The sequence below is a fragment of the Tenebrio molitor genome, chromosome 8 (assembly GCF_963966145.1).
Source record: "Tenebrio molitor chromosome 8, icTenMoli1.1, whole genome shotgun sequence".
NCBI lineage: Eukaryota > Metazoa > Arthropoda > Insecta > Coleoptera > Tenebrionidae > Tenebrio > Tenebrio molitor.
The window spans coordinates 7394893-7415132 of record NC_091053.1 but is presented as its reverse complement, the minus strand read 5'-3'; the positions used below and the strand labels follow the sequence as shown (position 1 = coordinate 7415132).

Genomic DNA, 20240 nt, shown 5'->3' with positions numbered 1-20240 from the left:
TTTCGAGAACATTTTTGTTCAAATGTTCACCTAAGGAGTAAAAACAAACACATTATAGGGTTTAAGTCATCACGAACTGAACATTTTTCTTCTATATTGTCAAAGTAAAATTGAATTGACATAACCTATTTTTTTTTAACGTCCTGCCATGTTAAAACATCCGGTCAGTGCCAATTACAAAACAGAAAAACACCAATATTTTTCAATTGTTTCATTGCCAACAGACTCAGTCATTGTTGACCACGCTGTACTATTACTGATAATAACAATTATTATAAGTATTACATTTTGATTGGTTTCATTAGAACTTAGCGAAAATTTAAATTTACCTAGACATTCCTTTCTACGGCGTTTACGAGAATTTTGCCACTAACAATACAATTTTGTGACATTTCTCAGTCTTTGATGATTCGACAAAAAGTGTCAGAAATACTGGTAGTTCGTCAAATAGCAAAAGATACATTATACTACATGTGGGAACAAAACAAGGTTTTGTAGAGGGAGCTGCAAGAATTTTTACTTCGTCATCTTCTTCTGCAGATTACCACGAGAGCATGGATAGTCAATATTTTGAAGAATGGTTTGACATGCTTTTTTACGCTCCCTAGAGCAACCTACTGTTATTCTTCTATATAATGCACCTTACCATTCTAGAATTGTAAACAAACAGCCATCATCTTCGTGGAGAAAAGCTGAAATAATAAGTTAGCTAAAAAAAATGAATGTGCTTCAAAACCCCAATTGTTTAAGATCTTCTTCTTCTTGATTTAAGCAAAAATTACAAGACAGCAAAAGAATATGTTATTGACAAAATGGCAGCTTGAGCAGGTCATAAAGTTTTGAGATTACCCCATACCGTTGTCAATTTAATCCAATTAAGTTGATTTGGGGTATAGCAAATAGTATATTACCTATACACCAAGGTGTAAAAGTTCATGATTATAGCCAGAGCGCCAAGATTAGATCCCGAGGCTCGCCGAGGGATGTAAGGCTCGAAGGCTATAAGGGACTTCTCCACCGTGGTTTATATACCATTTTTTTCACTATAGTCTGTTTTTTAATCAAAGAACCACAACACCGCAATTTACACCCAAAATAAAGCTGACAACATTGTACACTTTTGACCTAGGGTGAAAAATCTCATCATATAAAAATTGAGGTTATTAGAGATATTAGTAGCGCAGCATGTTAATAAAGTTAATAACAACTAACAACAGCTAATTTGAGAGTTTAATAAATGTTTTACTTTGCGAGGCATTTTTAATAATACGTTCAAATTTTAGACACGAGTTTGCGTACTTTCAAGGACATTAAAAATGACAGGCGTTGGCTGGTATAGCCAATAGATATTATTAAATTCCCTAAATTTGGTAACATTTTCTATTTGCAAACCTAAATCAACAGGTCGTGGTTCTTTGATTAAAAACAGACTATACTAGATACGTTAAAACCCTTTCTGATAATAATTATTAATTAAATTATTTTGTCTGATGAAATCAACGAAAATTTTTCGTTGCTAAGTGACGGCTGTTCATTATTGACCTTGGTTAATAATAAAAAATTATTAACCTTGGGAGAGAAATTCTACTTCTGGGGTCGGTTCGAGAGTCAATAATGAGTCCTTCTGAGACTAGTAGTGAAAAAAAACTATTATAATAGGAATATAGGTGTTAATGATTATTCTGATGAAGCTGTGAAAGCCATGTGGGACGAAGGATTGCGCCAGATTAAACAAAAAACTTGGGAAGAATCATTCCGTCATGTAGAGGATGAAATCAAAAAGTGGTAGGAACGCGAAATCATTTTTGACCAAGTTGCACCTCTAGTAATGCATTTAGATGCAGATGATTCTTCATCAGATAATTTCAGTGATCTATCGAGTGACGAATAACATAAAAATCATTCTTTTATTCTATGTTGATATTTGTAAACACATCTTTTTTCGTCATGAAATAGTATATTTCAAACCAAGGTAAGAAAGTGGTTTCTTGCAGACCGCAGGCAAAGATTATAAACCGAGTCGTAGACGAGGTTTGTAAGTGCCTAAGGTCTGCAAGGACACTTTCTTAACAAGGTTTGAATACAATTTTTTTCCCTACCGGCACAACTTTGTTGAAAAAAATCATAAAAGATGGTTATATTCCTGATTAAAACGAAAATTTTGAGAATTGAATAGTAGGCTGTGTTATTTGTTTAATTAACTTGTCATCGCATTTGAAGATTTGAGGTTTGTTCGAAAATTTGATATAAACAGGGTAAAGTAATCTACCTACCTAGCTTATCTGTTTATTTTCCAGATTATATGATTGACCTACCAATTTACTTCATTGAATTGGCTTTCATTTATCAATAACTTATTTCACTTTTGACACTTTTGACATTTGTATTTTGGTACAATTTTACCATAAACATTTCATGATTAACTTTCTTACCTTAGCGAGAAAGTTGAATTTTCTCACCTCAAATGAGGTATCCACAGCCTACATTTCTAACCGGTAGGGAGAAAAAAATTTTGTTACACAGTCTAGGACTGGTTTACTAATCTATGAGGGGCGTGATGACCAACTCAATAGACCGGGACCAATGGCTTAACGTGACTTCCGAATCACGAGAGAATATAGCCTTTTTTTTGCGCCCTGGGTCGGAATCGAACCCGCGACCCTCGCGTCCCTGAGCCGAAACGGACTCCCTTAGGCTATATTCTATAAAATCACATTTTGACCCTTTTCTTGTTTTATCCTAGGAACTTTTTTTAATCACTGATTATTTACTACGAGCGTCAAATCACAATGGCAACGCGTTATCGGCAACGGTACTCGGGCCCACTTTCTTTTGTTAGACCCTTATTGCGGTACCACTCTGAAGAATAGAAACCCTTACCTACTAAGATTTATGGCCGAAACGTTTTACTACAAACCGCCAAATTTATTTAGGATGCCCTATAGTAATGGTAGTGATACTGTTTACAAAAAACCTCCGGTTTCTAAAATGCGTTTTATCTCTAAAATTAGTTCCCTTTTTAGTTGTTTTCTTATTGTTTAATTTTTCTTTGGTATACAGCGCTATTCACATAAGTACGAGCTGTACTAGCTTAACATGCAACCCAAATTACATTTACATTACATTACAAAAACCATGGTGCCGGTAGTGTGATGTGTGTTACATGCATGTTAGGCTCGTCCTCTTATGTGAATCATCCTGTATGTATGAATTCCTTCTTTGGAAAAAACTGGTTTAAATTCATCATGGTATTTAATATCTTTACTTATACCTACAATCAAAGTGAATATACCTGATAAGTTTGTCTTAAAACTTAAAAAAATATTAATTAGTTGTAAATTTTGAGGTTATCTTTGACAGATGTCAAGTCACGTATCTCAGGAAACGATCAGAATTAAACTTTTAGTATTGAAATATTGTTTCCGCACTTGTTAGGAAATATTCCACTTTTCCTAACTCAAATTAGTATTCAAATTTGTTAGTTTTCCAAACTGTAGTAGAAACAAAAAAAAAGACCAATACTAGAGAAAACAAAGTAGTAGCAGAATATTATACACCATTAAAAACAAGACAACCGTCTGAACTCCAGCAATTTAAAACAATTAACCATCTTGCTCTCATTTATTTTCTATACTAGCTGCTTACACTGTCAAAATACTATTAACTTTATGGATTTAGTAAATTCTTATGCTGTAAAAGAGTTTTACGTTAATTACATGAAAACCACATGAAATAAGCTGGGAAATTATTTTGAATATATTTAATCCATATTAGGGTAAATTAGGTTTTGTGTCGCTGCAATAATCACATATTGGCCGTGGCAAACCCAAATAACCACCACCTGTTGAATTCAGTTGGTGAAAACAAAATTACACTAACTGTATGGCCTACTAAATCTGAACTGCGCTTCGCGAAGCGCACTTCGAATTTAGTAGGCCATTTTAGTTTAGTTTTTGTGGAGGAATCGTTGTTGTTTCCGGACGAGGCGACAGCCGAGTCTGCAATAACAGATGAGTCCGCAAATGTAATGTGTGGTGACACATTGTATTGAAATAGTAGTTTTTGTAATTTGCCTCCATTTTGAATCTCTAATAGACATATTAACGAACGCGACGTCATCATCTGGCATGTCCTTATAGCCATTATTTCACGGAACATTTTACGAAAATTTTTAGGTTGGCAAAACTTGATTCGTCATGCGTGTCAGTTTAAATTACAAAATTTGCAAAGAATTATTTATAAGGATTTATCAAGCAACAAATTCCCGACCGTATTTTTGGGAATTTCACGTATTTCAGCGGGCGTACATGAAAGATTATCTTTCATATTTGTGTTTTGTGACAGAATTTGGATAAAACAAAAGGCGACTTTGAAGACTTGATCAAATTTTCACTTTTAAAATTAAGACATTACCAACCGCCACGAAAATCCCTAAATCGAGGAAAGTAAACATTTTTGTTTAAAAACGGCTTAAAAAGGTCAAATTACAAAAAATAGTAAAAAAAACTCGATTCATAAGACCTTGAAGCACTCATTCTTTAAAATAACTCGTGGCTACGCCACTCGTTTTTTAATCTTGAATTCGTGCTTCAAGACTGGTCTTATGAAACTTGTCTTTTAATATACTATTATTTGACGAGTTTGTGTGTAAATTGGGCCTTTTTTGGCACGCGTGGGTGATTTTAAAACGCGAGTGAAACGAGCCTCGTCCGGAAACAAAATCACCCACGCGTGCCAAAAAAGGCCCAATTTACACACGAACGAGTTGAATACAACGTTTTTTTGTTCGACGAGCCCCCTAAAGGCTCCAAATCGCTTAAAACCTTTAAAATTAGCTTGACGTTTCGTTTTGACAAGTTGTGACATTTATCAAAATCCGTTCACATAGGAGAAAATTCTCAAATTCTGACAGTGTCGAACAAAAAAAAAATAATTTCCGCAGCAGAATATCGTGCGATATGCAATCAAAGGCCTTCTGTAACATCCCCTTTTTTAAATATTGGTGTGACTAGAGTCTAGATAGGTACTTTATTACTTTATTTAATATTGTTAATGGTGGAATTAACACATTTTTAACAGTTTTTAGCACTGTAATATTTAAGCCATATACATCTTTTTACTAACTTTATAGGTAATTATAAGCTGTGGTGAAAGAGCAGATGCTGTAAGAATAGAACAGACTGTAGTTAGAACGAAAACGGGGAATGTTTTGCACTTTTTTTTATTAACTCGGTAAATATTGGGGTGTTCAAAAAACCGACGGATTTAAATACGATTTTTGGCTTTTATTTCGGTCGTTTCATTGCCTTTTTGGGTTGTTTTATAAGGTTTTTAAAGTGGCTAATTGTCCTGGTCTAGAACTAATATTTTGTCTTGAAAAATAATAGTAGATATTGGATCTTCTTTCCATTATTTTTATTAGCATTTTTTAAGTGCCCAAATGGCCTAGTCCAAAAATAAAAATTCGTTTTAGACTGTCGAAAACAGAGAGATTTGAATAAGTTTTTTGGCTCTTTTTCGGTCGTTTTTCAATGATTTTTGCATGGGCTAATTGGCTTGGTCCAGAAATGAAAAGCTATATTGGGGTGTCTAAAAGGAATGGCTTTTGTAAAGTTTTTGGTGGCTTTTAAGGTAACTTTGTTTGATTTTGGGTGATTTTCAACCATTTTCTCGTGTGCCCAATTGTGGTCTACAAATATTTGGGCAGTTTTGGGGTGTATGAAAATTAAGGATTTTTGAAGGATTTTGGGCTCTTTTCGGTTATTTCATATCCTTTTTTTTTTTTGGTCGCGTTCCAATGATTTTTGGCATGTGCCAATTGATCTGGTCCAGAAATAAAAATCGATTTTGGGGTGCATAAAAACAAGCGAATTTGTACTATTTTTTGGGTGCTTTTAAGGTAATTATGCTTGATTTTGGATCATTTTCAACGGTTCTTTCCGTGTGTCTAATTTCTGGTGGTCTATAGATCTTTTGGCTGCAAAAAAATTAGTGATTTTTGAAGGATTTTAGGTCTTCTTCGGTTTACCTTCGGAAAAACAGCAAAATTTTTAGGATTCTGCCCTGTTTTTAAGATGCCAAATACCCTGGTCCAGAAGTACCTAATATTTTTTATACTTAGGGAGGCTACTTTTTTTATCTCAACGCGAGGTAAATTCTTACCCAATAAATGTTGTATTATGAAAACTAAAATGTATAAAATGCATCAATGGGCAATTCTGATTCATCATGAATTCATGAAGCGTGAAACAATACAAACTGTTAATTTACTGCAGTTGTACAGCGTTGGCAGGCAACCAGATAAACACTGTTGTGATGTAAACAGTCTAACGTACCTAACTACAACGATTTCATTTGAATCAAATCAAATTAATTATGTGGGAATATTTAATACCATTGTAAAGACAACATTAACACATCTTCCTAATAGCGCACTCACTTCTGCATTAATCTAAGACCTCTAACTGAAGTATTCATTTGGAACAATTTATCTTTTTCTTTAATTAGAATAATCCATTTAACCAATCCACTTTCACACCTGAAGTTGTAACTTATTAATTGCGGCAGTCACAAAATGAGATCCGGTCCATTTCCATTACCAAAACCCGACAAATTTAATCACACCAAATGACAGATTATCATTATTATTAGCTAACCGCCGCAGGGTGCAAGAAATGTATATTCATTACATTACACTGGATTTCTCTAAAATTAGCCGTCAAATATGCGCAATCTCTTCGTGCATGCAAACGCAAAAACTATAACAATTTCAATTAAGCGTTCACACGTCCATCGAACCTCCTCTTCTCCACCTTCAACTATCTAATTCTACATTTCGATCGCTTTACCGTTACTCGACGATGTGTTTTACGATTACATTCACTTTTCGACACGTTTAAAACAAATTATATTAATTACTCTCGCCATTACCTTCGAACATTCAGATGAACTGTTCGTTTGCATTTCTCTGATACGATTCTTGAAGAATCGCACACGAAGGAGTTGCGTCATGTGGACAGAAGGTTCTGGAATCTTGGCGATCATAGAGAACTGTTGTGATTGCTGCAAGAGTTAGCCGGAGGGTGGCCTAATGAATGTCACCTCTCTCCTCTTACACGTGCATGCATGATAATGACAGTGAAGGCATGTTTTGCTCTGAAGAACTGTCACTGGATGTTTAAATATTTTTTATGGAAAATGGATCCAACACAAACAAAAAGTGGTATAAAATTGCTCAAAACAAATTAATAGATAAATAGACATACCACATCCAATTATATTCCAACAAAATAAGTTTTTTAGGCACCCTTAATGAAAACGGTCATTTTACGTACTTACAAGCGGACGAAAAGTAACTCTTTTTCGGACACTGACCATGGCGCCATCTGTTGGTCTGTTTAGTAAGTTAGCAACGAAAGCGACAAAACCGACTATGAAAAATACTATTTAAAAAAATGTTAATATGTAAATATTAATAAATGTATCTACATATTTGAAAAAGGTAGATACAAAATAAATTTGTAATTTTTCATAAAAAATTTAATGTGCACCTCTGTCCTCGCCTGTTTCAAGCCTCGGCTGCGCCTCGGCCAGAAAACTCAGATTGGCGCACTCTTTGCCCTTGATACACAAATAAAAAATTTGTAAAAATGAGACACAATCAGCCACGGTAAAATAAACTGTTTACAAGATACGACCTTGGCAACGGCAATGTGCTTACTTTGATGATATAATTTTAATTGATACACTTTCCTACCTTGTCATGCAAATAACAACACACACATAGTTTTATTTTTATTTTCTTCTTTCTTATTGCAGTACAACAGGCTCATCAACGACATGTTGGCCGTCTACAACAGCGCCTCCATTTGCGCTCTGAAAGAGCCCTTCCGATGCGGTCTTCGTCTCCAACCGGACTTGACAGACATCATGGCCCGGAGTCGCAATTGGGACGAATTGCAGTACACTTGGACCGAATGGCGAAGAAACACGGGCCAAAACATCAAAGACACTTTCGAGCAAATGATCAGTATATCTAACGAAGCCTCCAAACTAAACAGTAAGTAACTCATTTAAATGCCTTCGCTATTTCCACAAGTATAACGAGTGTTAATTAAATTTTGGAGGTTCTAGTAGCTGTGTATGAGCCCGTGTGTTTGAACCGAGATAAATTCTAGACCTCGTCAGATTTATGGCTCCTTTCTATACTAACCAGATACCTGTCCTAAATTAACAGCAAACAATTTGGGTATAGAGCGAAGAGCGTTTGAATTTTTGACAATATTTTTGACTGGACATTCTTTTAAAGATGTTCAACTCTGGCTAAAATGTAAATATACAGATAAATTGTGAATTGAGCTTTTTCCTTTTTAATTATAAACTCCAACCGTCCTTTCATTGATTGCTGTAAGCGTGAAGAATTCCATAAACAAATAAATTATCGTCTGCTAATCGATTTGCATATTTTATGGTTTGAATTAATCATCGATTTATCATTAGCTTAGAGCTAACACTGTTAAATCACTGTTTGTGTTTCTGTTGCACTGTAATTATATTTGTATCATCGATCCTAGGTATTCCGCTCCTTTGCAGCCAGTTACTTTGTGTGAATTAGTAAATAATATGTTTACTCAAGGATTTCTGCAACTGAACAGTAAAATGTTCAACATTTATTGATGGTATTCATATAGGAAAAAACGTTAAACAATGCTAATAAATAAAGAACTCTGTAATACTTAGTATTCTGGGCCAGAAATAGAATTACTTTCTCTAGCAATTTGTTTGTCAAAGAAATAAAACTGGACAAATTAACATATTTTGATCTAATTCACTACGACGTGCGTTACTCGACGTGCGTTACTCGACGTGCGTTACTCGACGTGCGTTACTGGACGTGCGTTACTCAAGGTCCGTTTATTGTTCAGTGAAGTAGAGATGAAGATGTAAGAAATTTATTAATCGATACCTGTGATTCGTGAGTGTTTATAAACAATGACCAGCGGCTTGCCTAAAGGAGTTATTCTTTTTTATACAGAGTGGGCCATCGTATACGCACACGCGAGAAATCGCGACTTCTAATTAAATAAAATTGTCGAAATTTTTCACACTTACCTGGCTGTTGGTAAGGTACATTTCATAATTTTTTGATAATTTTTCACTTACAAACAAAGCCAAAAAAAATGTAAATTTCAACCAAAATGTCAAATTCTGATTTTTATACTGACCTACCCAGATTCACTTCCTATAATTATTTACGAAATCAGCGGAAAAAAACACCAATTAGATAGATAGATCTGCTACTTGTGCTGTCGTAAATTTAGGTGACAATGGAAACTGTCATTTTTATGGCAAAGCTGTAAGTAAGAGGCTCAAAACGGCCGGCTGCTAGTGAATGATCCTTTTGTTGGAAAATTATAGCATTTGGGCCATAAATCACGCGTCTGGTTTGCGTTTAAATAAAAAAGCGAATTATTTAGCTAACCAAGTCAAAATTGGTAATTGTGCCACCTGGGTTTGCTGCGCTAGCAGATACAGATTCATTTAGTGTAAAAACTTTATAGGTAAATTAACAGTTAATTTCAGAAAACTAATAAAACTGTTACGACTTTATTTATTAACAAACAAAATTTTAAAAATTCTCAAATACAGGGTGTTATTGAATGTTGTACAGATATTTTAACCACGAGCTACTGGCTTCATGTAGAACTTGGAAAAATATCTAAAAAATTCTGTCAAAAAATAAAATGACATTTATTTTTTGAGCTACAATTTTTTTTAATTGCTTTTAGCCTTCTACGTTGTCAAACAACCTCGTAGGTAAAATTTCGGCACATTTTAAAAATACATCCTGTACATATATCGTATTTTATAAAACGTACACCAATGCGGTTTCCTTGTTTTAAAACATATTTCCTATACCTAGGTTACTTCGCATTGGCGTACATTTTATAGAACATGATATACAGGGTGTATTTTTAAAATGTGCCGAAATTTTACCTACGAGGTTGTAGGACAACGTAGAAAACTAAAAGCAATTTAAAAAAATTGTAATTCAAAAAATAAATGTCATTTTATTTTTTGACATAGAATTTTTTAAATATTTTTTCCGAGTTCTACATGAAGCCTGTAGCTCGTGGTTAAAATATCTGTACAACTTTCAATAACACCCTGTATACCTTATCTATAATTAGTTAGGTATATAAAATTTCGACAATTTTTTTTAATTACAAGTCGCAATTTCTCGCGTGCGGGTATTCGATCTCCCACTCTGTATAAGAAGAAAATTTTCTTCAGTATGGACGCTCAATATTATTTTCTCTTGATGGAACGTGACATTTTATCATTCCTCTAGATATTGATACATTTCTTAATATACTCTGTGAAAGTTCTAACTCTTACAATCATAATAATCAATAATCAAGTGGTTATTTTCATTTTGATGCAATTCTTACATAATGTCTTCATTTCTACAAAATAATTGTCCTGGTCGCAAACGCGTTCAACAAGATAAAAATTACATAAAATCAAACATATGCAACATGTTTGAAACTAGAATAATGAACTTTACTTTCATTGCGATTTCCTGTCGAGTTACATTAATAGTAATTGCCATATTGCAAGATTTACTACTAATAAAGAAATCTCATTGTGCCGCGATTTCCAACCGGACGAAATCTCATCGATCATTAGTGAATTATTGCCACAATAAAACAAGTTTCTCTTTGAGTCTCACTAATTGGTTATGAATACACATCTGTTGACAGATCAAACATGTCTCGTTGGGTAAAAAAATCGTCGTGTGCGCCGTTGCACCATCTTGCTCAAAATCTACTCTTTCAGATTTCTCCGACACGTCCGAGTACTGGAGCTTCCCGTTTGAGTCGTCGACGCTGAGCATCGACCTGGAGGACGCCTGGGAGGACGTCAAGCCGCTCTACGAGCTCCTCCACGCTTACGTCCGGCGGAGGTTGCGCGACTACTACGGCCCCGAGAAACTAAACCGCCAGGCGCCGCTCCCGGCGCACGTCCTGGGCAACATGTGGGCCCAGTCCTGGGTCAACATCTTCGACATAAGCCAGCCCTACCCCGGACAGCACTTCCTCGACGTCACGCCGGAGATGATCAGACAGGTACTTGCGTAACAGTCGACTTCTATTCATCAAAATCGGAAGCAAGACGCACCAAAATAAAAGGTGAAAGTCGGCGCGCACTTTTCAGCAACGGCAATTAGGTACCACCGCGAGTGGAAGGGAAAGTGGACGCGGTACTTTTCATGCGAGGTTGATTGGGGTGATTGGGGGTGACATCCAAAAGAAAATTCAAATAATAATACCAAAACTGAGGTAGTACCCTGACACATGTATGTCTTACAGGGCTACACACCGGTTGATATCTTCAGGTTGGCTGAAGACTTCTTCGTGTCCCTCAACATGAGCACCATGCCGTTGGAGTTTTGGCAGACCTCGGTCCTCGAGGAACCAATCGACAGGGTGGTACTTTGCCAACCTTCAGCATGGGATTTCTGCAACAGACGAAACTTCCGGTACTCACACGCGTCTTTCTCCAAGTCCTCCACTTAATAATGTTGTTGTAGGATTAAGATGTGCACCAACATCAATATGAAAGACTTGATCACCGCCCACCACGAGATGGCCCACATTCACTACTTCATGCAGTACAAGAACCAGCCTAAAGTTTTCCGAGATGGCGCCAATCCAGGTGAATGTCGTCTGTTTGTGTTTACGAAAGAGATTTTTCTTGTTCGAAAGTGGATCGTACATCGGCAGCAACTGTTAAAACAAAACAAACCAGTAGCGACGATTTTTTTGTTGTTGTTTAGCTCTAATTCATGATTTCACCATGTGTTAAACATTTTCAAACTACTAAACGATTCGTCGAATAATTTTAAGTGAAATTCTAGCGCTGATTTATTGACTCAAATAAAATGCGGTGAAGTTGTAAGTTTTGAGAGATAATTAATTCGTCCACGGAAGAGTACCACCTCAAGGTCTCTAATTGATTTCGCAATTGTTTAAGAAAAATAAAAGTGATATTATAGTAAAATTTCAATAAATCGTGGACCTCATTCAAGATTGTTTAGAGATCATTAAACAATTTTTACCTAATCAACAAAAGTACTACCATATTGTATTAGGTACGCGTATATTATAGTTGTTATGACTTTCTGTTTGTTAGTATTTAATTAAAGCAAATTATAAATAGTGTCCATAATAGATCGGCAACAGTTTTTCGTAATTCGCACAGAGCACGATTTAAGTACCTGTTTTATCTGTCTAATATCTCCATTTCACCGCGGTACTAACAACAGAAACGTTATAATCACGGTAATTCAACGTAACAGGCAGATAATTTACGATAATTGCTTACAAAATCCAAAGTGCACGCTGCATAACGCAATGTTATATTGTAGGTTTTTTGCTTTGCAGCTGTGACCATCTTGAGTACCACTTGTCATTTTTGAAACTTGTTGTGACGAGTTTTACGCTAATACGCATAGGTAAAAAAGAATCTTGTTATTAGCATGCCTGTCACTGATGCGGGTTCCTGCAAAACTCAAATTCCATCTCATCAATTCAGTGAAAGTACCAAACGGTGCACATATAGGCTATGCGTAACTTTCTTAATACGTTTAATTAAAGCGAAACGATTTCGATGCGATTTCCTTGCATTAACGGAACCGTAAATTTCAGCTTTTCACGAAGCGATAGGAGAAGCCATCGGCCTCTCGGTCGGTACTCCCAAACATCTCCAAACTCTGGGCTTGGTCCAAAATTCGGTGGACGATCCGACTGTTGACATCAATTTTTTGTACTCGATGGCACTGGACAAGGTCGTCTTTCTACCGTTCGCTTATGTCGTTGACAAGTGGCGGTACGACATCTTTAAAGGGAACGTGGGAAAAGAACAATATAACTGTCACTGGTGGCGTCTCAGGTACGATTATTTTTGCACGTAGATGGTAGGTACGATTAAGAAATGTTTTTTAGTGAACAGTACATGGGGATCAAGCCGCCGGTTCTACGTTCCGAGAAGGATTTCGATCCTGGGGCCAAGTACCATGTCCCCGCTAACATCCCCTACTTGAGGTGAGTACCAAATCAAAACAACAACTAATGGAAAAATTGTTTTAATAACAACATCACATAAAAGCAAAACAGGTAATACTGATAAAGAGTAAAAAAAGTACAAAAATAGAAAACTCTAACGTTTAATTACAACTAATAACCGCCATGGCCTCCTGATTCTTGACCGCCGAAGGCTTGACCGCCGCCTAGATCGTGTCCGCCGAGTTGTAGACCGCCCCCTAGATCGTGACCGCCGCTCGATTGGCCGCCTCCGAAATCATGGCCGCCGCCCGATTGGCCGCCTCCGAAATCATGACCGCCGCTCAATTGGCCGCCTCCGAAATCGTGACCGCCGATCGCTTGGCCGCCTCCGAAATCATGACCACCGCCGCTCACTTGGCCACCTCCGAAATCGTGACCCCCGGATAGCTCTTGACCACCGCCGAAACCTTGTCCTCCTCCGGAAGACTGTCCGTGTTCTTCATGAACCGGAACCGCGACTGGTACTTTGACTGGTACTGGCACGTGCTTCGTTACTTCATATGGTACCTTCTTGTGAACTACGTAGGGTACGGGGTTGAAGATTGGGATCTTGACGGGGTACGGTACCGGTTTCTCTACTGGTACTGGGATGTTTTTCTCGACGGGGTATGGAACTGGATATGGTACCTTTATGGGCACAGGTTCTGGTTTCTCGACTGGATAAGGGATGTGTCTCTCGAATGGTACTTTTACGGGGTACGGTACTGGCTTGTGGACGGGGTAGGGGATCTTCTTTTCGACGTGCACGGGGTAGGGTTGTGGGATGTGCACTGGATAAGGCCTGTCCACTTTGACCTCAACTGGATAAGGGACGATCTTCTCGACGGGGTATGGTTTGGGTACGTGAACTGGTACTTTCACTGGATATGGAACTTTCTTCTCGACGGGGTACGGTTGTGGTACGTGCACGTGGTAAGGTACGTGGATGGTCTTTTCGACGGGATAAGGCTGCGGGACTAGTACTTTAACCGGGTAAGGCTTATCCACGTGGACTTTAACCGGATAATGGACCAGTTTCTCGACGGGATAAGGCTTGTTGATTGGTACAGGTACTTTAACTGAGACTTTCACCGGAACTGCGACCTTCTTCTCGACGGGGTACGGCTGCGGAATATGGACGGTGATGGGGTAGGGTACCTTCTTCTCCACGGGAACGGGTACCTCCTTCACCACAGGATACGGCTGAGGCACGTTCTTCACTACGGTGACCGTCTTGACGTGCTCCTCATGTCCGTGTCCTCCGCCTCCACCTCCTATGTCGTAGCCGCCGCCGCCGCCCCCGCCCAGACTCTGGCCGCCTCCGTATCCCAGATGGAGCCCGCGCTTTTCCTGCTTCTTCTCGACGGGCTTAACATCACCGGCTTTACCTTCGCTGTTACTTTCAGCGCTTGCCAAGACAAGGAGCGCGCAAAGCGCCGAATAACCCTGAAATTAGTACTGCATGTTATCCGGAGATGAAAGCGTAAGCCAGATTTCACTATTCATTGTCCACATGACGTGCGTTTTCACTTCAACACGATCACCGTATGTCACTCGGTACTTACCAGGAATTTCATTGCCGTACGTTTGAAGTTTTAAGCCCGACTGTACGATCTGTCAGAGGCGGGTGGTACTTTTATAGGAGCTTCCATACTTTCGCTGAGCCTCGAGAGGGGCTCAGAAGCGCCGACCACAACAAACACCCTCCTTCCTCGAAAGTTCCGACGCCAATTAAGTAACAGATCTTGCGGTTGGTACTCCTCGCGCGACCATTTTTATCGAACGCATCGCGATGGACAAACAATGAAAGGACACGATCTGTACAGGTCGAGACAAAGCAAACGGCCTGACCCGGATAGTTTGTTGAAACCTGCAATTGGAACAAGTACTACTTCCTCTGAACACGAGAGCAACCGTAACGGATCATTTTAATTGCCACTATTTGGCTAATTTGGTCGAAAAATCGAATTTCAAATGTACGGTACCGCTTAATAAACTATTAACGAAAACCGTAGAGAAATTGGATCGGGAGTTATAATTGCCATTTGGTTACTGTCTAGTGCGCCAGCTCCACATCATAAATTATTCATCACGGATTTTAGATCGAAGAGAATAATTAAGGACCAAGCATGACTAAAAAACTTGCCGCTGATTTGAATTTGACGAACATAGAAAGTTTTCTGTTTGCCGGACCAGTTTTGCACGAAGAATTTTTCCAATATTTTTCCTTGTCCCTAACCAATATTTCAGATTTAAAAAAATTGTTTTAAGCCAACAGTCGATTCCAAAATTCCGACATAACTTCCGATCTGGCAAAACGCCCGCATAAATGAAAGGTCATTACGTAAAACCGGAAGTGCTGTTTGCATTTAAAAGAAGTAATATATTTAGATTTTTTGTAATTATGTAAATGTTACAGTTCTGACAATGTATTCGTTAAAATATTTGAGAAATCGTTAATTGCGTGCAACGAAAAGTTTTGCAAAAATATTTTGCTTTTTCACTAAAGGAGTAAAAAATGTATTTACATATTTTCTAATTTTACTTATCTGCCAAAACCTGATTTATGCAGTTAAAATTTCCAAAAATATTTCAATTTTTCAAAAAAAAAATGGTACCTAATTTATTTATAATGGCCTAATGGGCGTTTCACTTAGATATCTCAAAACTGGAATATAATTAGCGCTTGTTGTTGACAAACTAATTATACCGTGTGATTCTTAAACGTTTCTCTTTTGTTTCTACGTCGATGACATTTTTCTTCGTATTTTAGATTTTACTTAAAATAGATGTTCACTAATTAACATCATATATATTTTATAAATTGCCTACTCAAAAACTATCTCAGTTTTAACAACCTTATTTGCGAGTAAATCAAATTTTGAAATTTTCTAAAAACACTGCGCAACGTTTAAAAAATATCAAAAAATGCAATTTGTGTCAATCAAATAACGTCATACATGTGTAAGACTTTTAAATTTTATTTTTGGTCCCCTCAACTCGAATTGACATGTTTATACATTTTGAGCAGCTACGGTATCTTGATTTTTACACACTGTCTGTCACTTTACCGCAAGGAATGTGTAAACTAACTAAATTTTAAGCTTTCAGAAACCTTCAAAAAAACTGTTAGCTTATCATGAATAAAGTCCATTTATATTAAGACAAGATACCGCTACCATTGATCCCTTCAGTTTTCAAAAATGAACATAATTCAATTGTTTTTGTCTGAAGTCTGATGACGCCATCTTGTGGTGTAAATCGTAAGCATGTCAGTCTATCGGTGTAATAGAATAACTTTCTGCCATTTCATTTATCAAAATATCAGTTTGTTGACAGGTTTTGCAAAATTATCATTAATTACAATAAATTTCAAATTTGAAACAGGTAATGGATCGTCGGCCAAAAAGATTACTAATGCGGTAGGCTACATTTTACGGTTTTTCTTAAAACACTCCCGTTTCGCGATCGTGTTTCAAACTAAAAACGTCGCTCTGTAAAATGTAGCCTACCGCATACGTAATGTAAATAACTATTTACGTTCAAAAACATTATAAAAGCACACTGTTAAAGATATTCCAATAAACGTAGTCTTATTTCTGAAGAAATCAAATTTCAAAAAATTTACGAAAATATAATCAGTAACTACTAAAAAATTGTAGATAGTTTTTTGAAAATTAAAATCTCACAACTGAGTAGCGATAGCAAATTTTGCAAGTACCTGAAATAAATTACAAAATCTGATTTTAAATTTAAATAAAATTAATTATACAGAAATTGGGTGTATGTGCGCCACCCGGAAACACCATTCTTTCAGCGTTTTAATTACTCAATTGCATAACAAAATAATTGTGGATAAACACTTGGAAAAACAAATTACCAAGATAAGAGGACTTTCCTATTCGGTGTAATTGTAGGCCCCATTCTCATACTTTTGTTTAAAAAATTTGAAACATACAAATTCTCATTTTTATATAATTAGAACAATAATTATCAATTATGTTTTATATTAGTCAACAGTAACGCAACTAATTGCACTTGCTGCACTTTCTTTTTCTCTGCGTTTACCTACTCTCGTTTTCTAAACAATCATTTGATAAGCCTGCGGCCTTGTTAATTTTTCCGATTCTTCTTTTTTCTTTATGTCGTTTGCCTTTCCATATTATCATGTGGAAATGGGTTTTCTAACAAAGTACAAATTATTATCAAGAAAGAAAAGTCACCGCATCCGCGAAACAGTATACAATTATGCGTTACATAATTATTCAAAAATGAAATCAATTAATTTATTAATTATTTCTGAAGATGTAATTATATTATCAATGGTAATAAAATTAGAAAAAACAAAGATGTATTATATAGTCTTACATATTTGTGTGCGTTATGTCATTGGTGTTTCTGTTCTCTTATTTACTTTCTATGAGTTGATGTTTAAAGAAAGTAAAGTGGTAGTGCGTACAGCTTCGTGAAGATATTTTAACGACCATAAATTCATAATAATATCATAAAGATGAATCTTAATTTGTTTAATTCGATTCAGAAAGCTAAGTAAGAGGTGTTACAAAGAGTTTTAACAGGATGGTGCCAGCCCGCACTCTGCTGCTCTAATGAAAACGTCTTTGAATCAACCCACTAGGTGAGAAGATCTAACCAAACTAAACAAATCATTTTTATAAATAGACAATGAGGTTATACATTTTTTATGAAGGTCACGAATACAAAAACAAAGTCAAAATAATAAAGTTAAAAACCATAATAAAAAATTGGTGCACATAAATTAACTGCATGCGTGGTTCTTTCCCTTTTCTACTTTTTATAATTTATATTTGTTTGTTTCCTTGTAATTTTTTTAATTACGCCTTGTTTATTTCTTTTTTACTTTTTGTACTTTTTTTTTGTCTAAATCATACAAATTAAAGTAAAGTAAAAAGAAAACATGAAATTAATATTTTTTTTGTTCACGAACGATTTTCTTTAGAGGAACAATTTTTTATGCTACTGTAAAAGTAGCTTGTGTTAAGTAAACTTTCTTAAAAAAGTGTGTGATATAAGTTGATTAATCCGCAACTGTTAAATGTAAATTAAGTCATTGAACGACCAATATTTGTCACTGGATATCGTATTTCCTTGAACAGGTTTGAGTTGTAAAAAATCACAGAACAACATTACCTACGACGCATATATTTCGTAAAAAACAATTATTTACAAACAATAATGAAATATGTTACAACATCTAACAATAATAAACAAAACTGAAATAAATTACGCAACGTGACAGATCTGAAGAAACCAGTCTACCACTTTCCTGTGATATCTTCTTCTTGTCCCCACTTGGGCAACTCGATTGTTCCTTCACCTTCTTCCTTCCACTTCTCTTCTTCGCACTTTGTTACTTCTTTTATCGGTACTGGTACTTTCTTCTCGACGAAGTACGGCACGTGCTTCACCACTTCGTAAGGCACCGGTCGTTCCACTTTCACTTCGACCGGATAGGGTACTTCTTTGACCACGGGCACCTTCACTATCTTCTCGACGGGGTAGGGTTCCGGTACTTCAATTTTCACAGGGTACGGTACTTTTTTCTCGACGTGGTAGGGCACGGGGCGCTCGACATATACCTTGACGGGGTAGGGTTTCTCGACTGGATAGGGGACATGAACCTTCTTCTCTACTTTGACGGGGTACGGTTGGATCACTTCGTATGGAACTGGACGTTCTACCGGGACCTTGACGGGGACGTGGACGATTTTCTCCACCGGGTAGGGCTTGATCACATGGACTGGGACTTTGACTGGGACTCGCACTTCCTTTTCGACTGGGTAGGGTTGGGGAACTTTGACTTCGACGGGGACGTGGACTTCTTTGATTACGGGGTAGGGCCTAGGTTCGTAGACTTTGACTGGGTAGGGTTGCTCGACGGGTACTTTGATTGGAACCCTTACGATTTTCTCCACGGGGACAGGCTTGTGAATTGGTACTGGTACCTTGACCAGTTCTCTAACGGCGTAGAAAACCTTCTTCAAGACAGGGTACGGATGTGGTACTGGAACTTTGACTGGATAAGGCACCTTTTTCTCCACCGGTACTAGTACTTTCTTCTCTACGGGATATGGTACCTCAACTTTCTTCTCGACTGTGACAATTTTTTCGTGTTTTTTCGAATCCCAAGGACCTAGTTCGCCAAAATTTTTCCATTCTTCTATTTCTCCAAATCCTCCGAAACCTTGGCCGAATTTAATTTCTCCGCTTCCGCCCAATTTCAATTCTTCCTCGTGCCATAGGTGTCGCTTGTCGTGTTTCTTCTCCAATGTCTTTCCATCGGTAGCTACCAGAACCACCAAAAGGTACAACTGAAAAAGAAAACAAATTTCTTTTGATTGGTACTATAATCCAAAGGCCACTTCACACAATCGTAACACTTTAACACTGGAACACTTACTGTTGTTTTCATCACCACCAATATTGTCACTAAATATCTTATAACTAGTAGTTCACAGAAGTGGAGTGGACATTTATAGAGACACACTTTCCAAATTGCCTTTCCACCTGTTTTGTGGAACTACTGCAAAAATAATTATTATAAAACAGGAATACGATATCACGTGCAAGTTGTCACAGATAATATAATAATGACAACTGTCTTGTAATTCAAGGAAAGGTTTGCAAAAGTTTTGGTCGTGATTAATTTCTTTGATTCAATTTTAAATGTGAGGTACTAAAGTAGAAATTAACCATTAATTTATTCGTAACGTTACGAACGAGTATGTTACATTTACTTTCAATACAGATTTTTATTATTTTGGTACTTGTCGCCTCAATCAGTTTCACTCGACCGGTGTAAGTACTGTTTATGTAACATAATACGCCATACGGACGTTAAAGAAACTAAAAAAATGAAAAAATTCAAAATCCACAATAATAATAATTATTTAATATTTCGTGAGAAATGCATCAAATGACGTTACATTTGACTCGGTGGAGCCGCCTGTGATCATTTCAACTCCTAGGATTTCAAGTGTTTTAAGTCCGGTTACAAAAAAAGCCACTTCAACCGTTTCTATAGAGATACACAAAGGCGCGATTTTCGACCGTTTGGAGATAAAAGTAATTATCGATATCGCAACAAAATTCGAA

At 36.8% G+C, this 20240-nt stretch overlaps 1 protein-coding gene and 1 pseudogene across 1 annotated transcript in view; one reads left to right on the top strand and one right to left on the bottom strand.

The window, feature by feature from the left end:
• The window catches only part of Ance-3 (angiotensin-converting enzyme Ance-3), a 44042-nt gene that overhangs the window by 8484 nt on the left and 15318 nt on the right, over positions 1–20240 (top strand). The window contains exons 3-8 of the mRNA XM_069055533.1: positions 7819–8059; positions 10840–11129; positions 11373–11542; positions 11594–11718; positions 12711–12954; positions 13008–13106. Coding sequence (XP_068911634.1) covers positions 7819–8059; positions 10840–11129; positions 11373–11542; positions 11594–11718; positions 12711–12954; positions 13008–13106 — 1169 coding nt within the window. The remainder of the gene's footprint in view (positions 1–7818; positions 8060–10839; positions 11130–11372; positions 11543–11593; positions 11719–12710; positions 12955–13007; positions 13107–20240) is intronic.
• LOC138136974 (titin-like) lies at positions 13132–19624 on the bottom strand (annotated as a pseudogene).